This window comes from Asparagus officinalis, unplaced genomic scaffold (assembly GCF_001876935.1).
Source record: "Asparagus officinalis unplaced genomic scaffold, Aspof.V1 AsparagusV1_Un262, whole genome shotgun sequence".
Lineage (NCBI taxonomy): Eukaryota > Viridiplantae > Streptophyta > Magnoliopsida > Asparagales > Asparagaceae > Asparagus > Asparagus officinalis.
This window is the reverse complement of record NW_017972527.1, coordinates 1-5,723: the sequence shown is the minus strand read 5'-3', so window position 1 is coordinate 5,723 and position 5,723 is coordinate 1. Positions and strand designations below refer to the sequence as shown.

General features: G+C 41.5%; 1 protein-coding gene across 1 annotated transcript; it reads left to right on the top strand.

Moving 5' to 3' along the window:
• Window positions 1–3,695: 3,695 nt before the first annotated feature.
• LOC109827490 (phosphomannomutase-like) lies at window positions 3,696–5,663 on the top strand. Its single transcript, XM_020394498.1, has 6 exons — window positions 3,696–3,862; window positions 4,010–4,100; window positions 4,303–4,347; window positions 4,456–4,522; window positions 4,805–4,858; window positions 5,321–5,663. Exons 1-6 carry the CDS (start codon window positions 3,696–3,698, stop codon window positions 5,383–5,385), a joined length of 489 nt encoding a protein of 162 aa, XP_020250087.1. The 3' UTR covers window positions 5,386–5,663.
• The last annotated feature ends 60 nt before the right edge of the window (window positions 5,664–5,723 follow it).

Genomic DNA, 5,723 nt, shown 5'->3' with positions numbered 1-5,723 from the left:
GCTCGGCTGTGCCGCGCGGCCGACGATGAGAGAGGGAGAGAGAAGGCACGAGCATTGAGAGGGGAGAGAAGAGTGAGAGAGATTGAAGGGGGCGGGGAAGAGAAGATATATGTACCTATGAGAAGGGGATGAGAGGGGCGGCGGCGCGCGAGGGCGGCCCTATGAACGGGCGGCGGCGGACGATGGGGAGCTGGCGGATTCCGACCTAGGGGAGGAGGGGATGCGGGGCTCCGACAGCGCGGCGGGGACGATTGGGGGCGGCGGGTTCCTTAACGCGGGGGATCGGACCCGAGGGATGGTCCTGCACCGAAGTTTCCGACCAGGGGAGGGGATGCGGGCTCGCCGACACAGTGCGTCGGGCGGGTGCATGGATCGGACAGGGGGGCGCTGAAATTGGAAGAGGGCCCGGGGGTCGCTGAAATAAAGAAGGGGGAGGAAACTAGGGCTATTAATTTTCGGGCGCGGGTGCCCAAAAAATTTGGGCGCCCGCGCCCAAAAAATTTTGCCTGAATTCGTTTTTAGCGACGGAATTTCCGTCGCTAAAAACTCTTTAGCGACGGAAATTCCGTCGCTAAAACCAATTTAGCGACGAAATAAAATTTCGTCGTAAAATATTTTAGCGACAAATAAAATCCGTCGCTAAAATTAAATAATCCGTCGCTATAAAGATTTTAACGACGGATAAATAGCGACGGAAAATTCCGTCGCTATAAATCAATATATAGCGACGGAATTTTCCGTCGCTATTGTTCCGTAGGTATAAGCTCATTTTCTACTAGTGGATGGGCATGGCAGAAGGCACGTGGGCATACTGAATCATCCCTCATTATACAGGTGTCGGCTGGCGACTGGAGAGGAAGTAACTTCGGTATAGGAGAGGACGTCTCCGTAATATCCGAGAAGCGACTTGTGAGTGAAGTATGAACAGACTAGCTGCTAAGTCACGAGAAGTGTCAGAGCTGTGGTCTTGATAAGACAAGTCAGTGTTGTGGCGTCGATTAGAGAGCTAGTGCATATCTGAAGGGAAACTCGGTTTGATCTTATCCTCTTGGCAGAGAGGCGTCAATCTTTGAGTCATCCTTGTGGTTTGTCGACTAGGTAGTCGAGTGAACTTCTGGTTGAGTAAACAACCGAGTAAGTGGTCGGGCGGACTCTTGAGGAGTCGTCTCGGTGTTGAAGGGTCAACTTATTCCGTCTTTCGCGTCGACTCAGGAATGTCGGTCTGTCCGACTGGTTGGAATGTCATCTTGTCTCAGCTTATAACCGCCTCTAGAGTCGATGTAAAGATATCAACTCGTATGGGAGGTCAGGATCTCCCATGCTGATCAATATCGCCTTTAGTGTCGACTCAGGAGAGTAATATTGATGAATCGGTGAGGGCCGAGGCCTTTGTGATTGTGCCTTGGGTTTATCCCTGATAAGGTACCAAGGTCTTGTAATGAGCCATGATGGTCGTGTTGCACTGGAGGATTCGATCATATATTGTGTCTTGGGCTTACCTTGATAAAGAGCCAATGGCTTAAAATTCGACTGAGGAATCGTATGCCTAAAACTCTTGGGAGTTGACTAGAGCTTTCCTTCCCCTAAGGCCGAGAGGCGACTGTTAAAGTCGGCCATGTTTTCGTCGAAAATTATTTTCTTCATTGTATAACTCATTACAACTTTGATTGTTACAATAAGTTTAAAAGATCGGTCTTTTTATTAGACCTTTACACAATAAAATTAAAAGATACAATTCTCTTGAAAATAAACGCAAGATCCGTTTATCGTCTCCTGCTTGCGTGGGTTCTTCGCCTGTGCCGGGGTTTATCCGTGGACCACCTTTGATCAGATCCGGTTGTTGAAAATTCGGCAGAGCTCCTACCTCACCAAGGAGGTATTTGCTTAAAGCGCTAAAATCGACCAAGCAAAATCAGTAGCTCTTCTCGAGATTAAGACCAAGTCTAATCTCGAGGAACAGACGTGAACGGTCTTCAGATCCTTCGAATTGCTCCTTCTTTATGTCGGGATTCGCCGGGATCTCGCTAGCCCTTGCTGAAATTCGTGCTCCCTTGCTCTCCAACTCAGTAGCACCTCCTCGTCTTGATAATTAACCCCCCCTCCCCCGCCCGCCCACTGAAAGAAGGCCCTACGCTTGTATTTATAGAGCTCCGGATGCGGGTTTTGGGATAAGAATGATGGATTCCTCCTTATCTTCGGTTAATAACTGATTAACCATGTTTAGAGATAGGATTTAGGCAGTTAGGAACCTCTGGAACTGAAAAGATCTCGTGAAAGCCCGTCGAAACAGCCAAAAACGCGTTTTCGGGTCAAATCTGCGCGAAGGGGTGTGGGGCGGCACGATCCGACCCGCGCGGGCGCCGGTTGGGTCGCGCGCGTGCTTTTTTGCCCTTTGGTGTTTTCCGGTTTTTCGGGACTTGTAGTTTCTCCCATTTCGTTTACTCGCCCGTCGTGTTGACTTGTACCCTCCGCGCGAGTTGATTGACACACTTTGATTGACGTCGTTTACTCGCCCGTCGTGTTGACTTGTACCCTCCGCGCGAGTTGATTGACACACTTTGATTGACGCCAGCGTGCTGATTGGCGCGCGTGTATTGACCGACGCGCGCGAGCTGAATGATGTATGCGTGTTGAACGATGCGCGCGAGCTGATAGACGCAGTTCGACGTGCGCGAGTTGAATGATACGCGCGTGCTAACTGACTGTTGGGCGCGTTGGACGCTTTGAGTTGATTAACGCGTGCGGGCCACTTGGCGTTTGCCGTTGTGGTGGTTCGTTGTCGTGTCATCAACGGTTTGCCGATTCGCTTCATGCGCTTGTCAGCGTCGGATAATCCTCTTCGACTCGGATAATGACGTTCATCGCCTTCTTTTTGTCTTGAGCTGTATTCGGAGACCTATAGGCATTTTTATACGCCTACAGGCCAAAGTATTGAGTTTGTTTTGCTAGGATTCTCATTGTATTATTTTGTAAATATCCGTATCTTGGATGAGTGAACACCATAACAAATAATAAAATAACATTATTATAATATATAACAATAGCAAATTGATATACCAAAATAATTAAATATATAATTATTTAAAAATAATATGTAATAATTATAATATAATATAACTCATTGAAGTACAATATAATATTATAATACATTATAAAAGATTATTACTGCATTATATTTAATACTTATAATATTATAATAATATAAACTAAATATTATAATATTTTATTTACAATATATTTTGTTATAATTAATACTAGTGTACACCCCGTGCAAAGCATGACACCTTTTTTTATTTTTACTACAGTAATTCTTTTTAAAATATTGTAGTCAATTTTTTATAAATGTTACAGTATTATGTTTTGTGCTACTATAATTGTGATGCACTAGTTCACTATATCATCACGGTAGCATAAATAGTAAATATTTAGATCCTCCTATAAGTATAGAAGAGTAAATATAATATATTATAAATATTTAATGCAAATGTTGTAATGGATAAAACTAGTAGAAACCAAAAATACTTAACATAATATTTTAAAAATATTTTAAAGAAAATACACGACGTCATAATGTATTTTTACAAAAACACAGTAAAGAAAACACATAAAAAAACCAGCTCGGTTCACGCCGCCTGGCAAAGCGTTTCCTAATAAAGGCGCGAACAAGGCGCCTCTTTCACGTGGGCACGCTTGAAATGGCGACAAGTTCCCTTCAGCGCTCATTCTCGCTTTCCACGTGGCACAATCTAATCCGTTCAAAACCCTCTATAAAGACAACAGACTCCTCTATCTTCCGCTCACTCTCCAAAGCCTCGATCTCTAGATCTACTCCCTCTCTTCAAAAAATCTCTCACCGGAGAAGGTAAATTTCTTAACTCTTACCTTCACATTTCTATTGATCGCCAGATGTTTGAATTGACGCGTCTGCTGATTGGTTTAGATTCATATGTGTTCAACCTTTTCGATCGATTTATCGATGGATTGATGCCGTTTTTTCTGCAATCGACAGCAAATCGAGATCAGCGAGGGAAATGGTTGGGAGAACTCCAGGGCTGATTGCTTTGTTCGATGTCGACGGGACCCTCACCGTTCCGAGAAATGTACGAAGAGTTTCGATTTTTACTGACATTATTATTATTATTTACTTATTTGATGAATCTTTGTCAAATCAAGTCTTTTTGGATCGGGTCTCAATGTTTCTTCATGGAGAAATGGCTTCTAGATTTGAAATGAGTATTAGTGAAGCCTGCGGCTTCTTTGATTCAAACTCTTATATATTTTTTGTTTGTTTGAATTTGTTAGGTTATAAGTCAGAAAATGCTGGAGTTCATGAAAGAACTTCGGAAGGTAAGAGTATATGTTTATCTGTGTTTAGTTTTCTCAAAAAAAAAAGCAAGTAATTATCAGTGTTTATTATAATTTTTAGTAGGAATATTGTGATTGTTTTGGTGGCAGGTTGTTACAGTTGGTGTAGTTGGAGGATCTGATCTTGTTAAGATATCAGAACAGCTAGGAAAATCAGGTATGTGTTTTTTTTTATTCGGAAAAAAAAACTATAATATGGGAGTATTACCTAATGCATATTACTTCTCTGTTTCAATTTGACATTGTTTGCATGAGAGAGGAACCAGAAAAACAAATATAATTTTATTTAACAAGTCATGGGGTTATATAATTGGTACAGTCTTTCTTATTGGGTGGAGGGACCTCGTGTGATGTGCATGTTTTTGTTTAATAATATGCTGTATCTTTTTTTTCCTTTCGTTATTCAGGTTAGAGCATGATAAAAATGATTTCTTTGCAGTGATCACAGACTACGATTATGTATTTGCCGAAAATGGTCTTGTTGCTTACAAGAATGGCGAAGAAATTGTTTCATGAGTACAGAAATACTATTGAAATTTGATGTTTGGTTTACACACAAATGGAGATTTTGTCTGAACAAGATATTAGGATGTTCTTATGTTGGTAGCTGCTAATTTCCAAAAAATTATGAGATAGGAGAAGAGAACTGTTTATTGCGCATGTACGTATATGACGATAACACAGGTTGTTTTAAAGGTTAATTAGGTTTACTAATTATGAAATTAGAGAGTAAATTACGGCGTAAAAACACATGGCAGGTAAGCAAAGCTGAACCAATAGAAGTGGAAGTGGGGCTCACACTTCTCTGTGAAAGATATGAGTTGACTAAAAAGGGAATACAAATGAATGTCCCGTTGATGGGCAGCTAGCCTTATTTGCCTACTGACCTCTTTTTTTTTTGCCAAGGCTGCTGTATATAATTAGAGTTTAATTTTTTCCCCCTTCGAATGAGATGATGGCGAACTCATTGGCAAACAGGTATCCTGCTTTGGTTTGGAATCATATTTTTTAATAACTTAATAAAAAGCATTTGGTTGCTTATTAGGATGTTAGTTCAAGTTGTCTTGTATGTTAACTCCGTCAAATTCCATGAAACCGAGGAGAAAAGTTAAGAGTAAAAGATAGCTTATAAGTTTTAAATCATACATTATCCAACTAAGACGAACTAAAAGCTCCATCTAGTATCAGTGAACCAAGAGTTCAGTATCTTCCATCGAACTCATAATCAATAAAGATCTATCAGTTTTGAATTGCAGCCTTTTTTTTTTTTGTTCACATAACATGTTTGGCAATGGTTGCAGAAACTTGGTGGAGGTTGAGTTTTGATACTGAATTGCACTTAGAGCTTAGCTAGATGG

What these genes read in the sequence shown, in the direction of transcription:
- LOC109827490 (XM_020394498.1), top strand. Translation starts at nt 3,696, where the DNA reads ATGGCGACAAGTTCCCTTCAGCGCTCATTCTCGCTTTCCACGTGGCAC. An exon ending in AAAATCTCTCACCGGAGAAG is followed by an intron (nt 3,863 to 4,009) that starts GTAAATTTCTTA and finishes TGCAATCGACAG; the next exon opens with CAAATCGAGATCAGCGAGGG. An exon ending in TGGTCTTGTTGCTTACAAGA is followed by an intron (nt 4,859 to 5,320) that starts ATGGCGAAGAAA and finishes TCGAATGAGATG; the next exon opens with ATGGCGAACTCATTGGCAAA.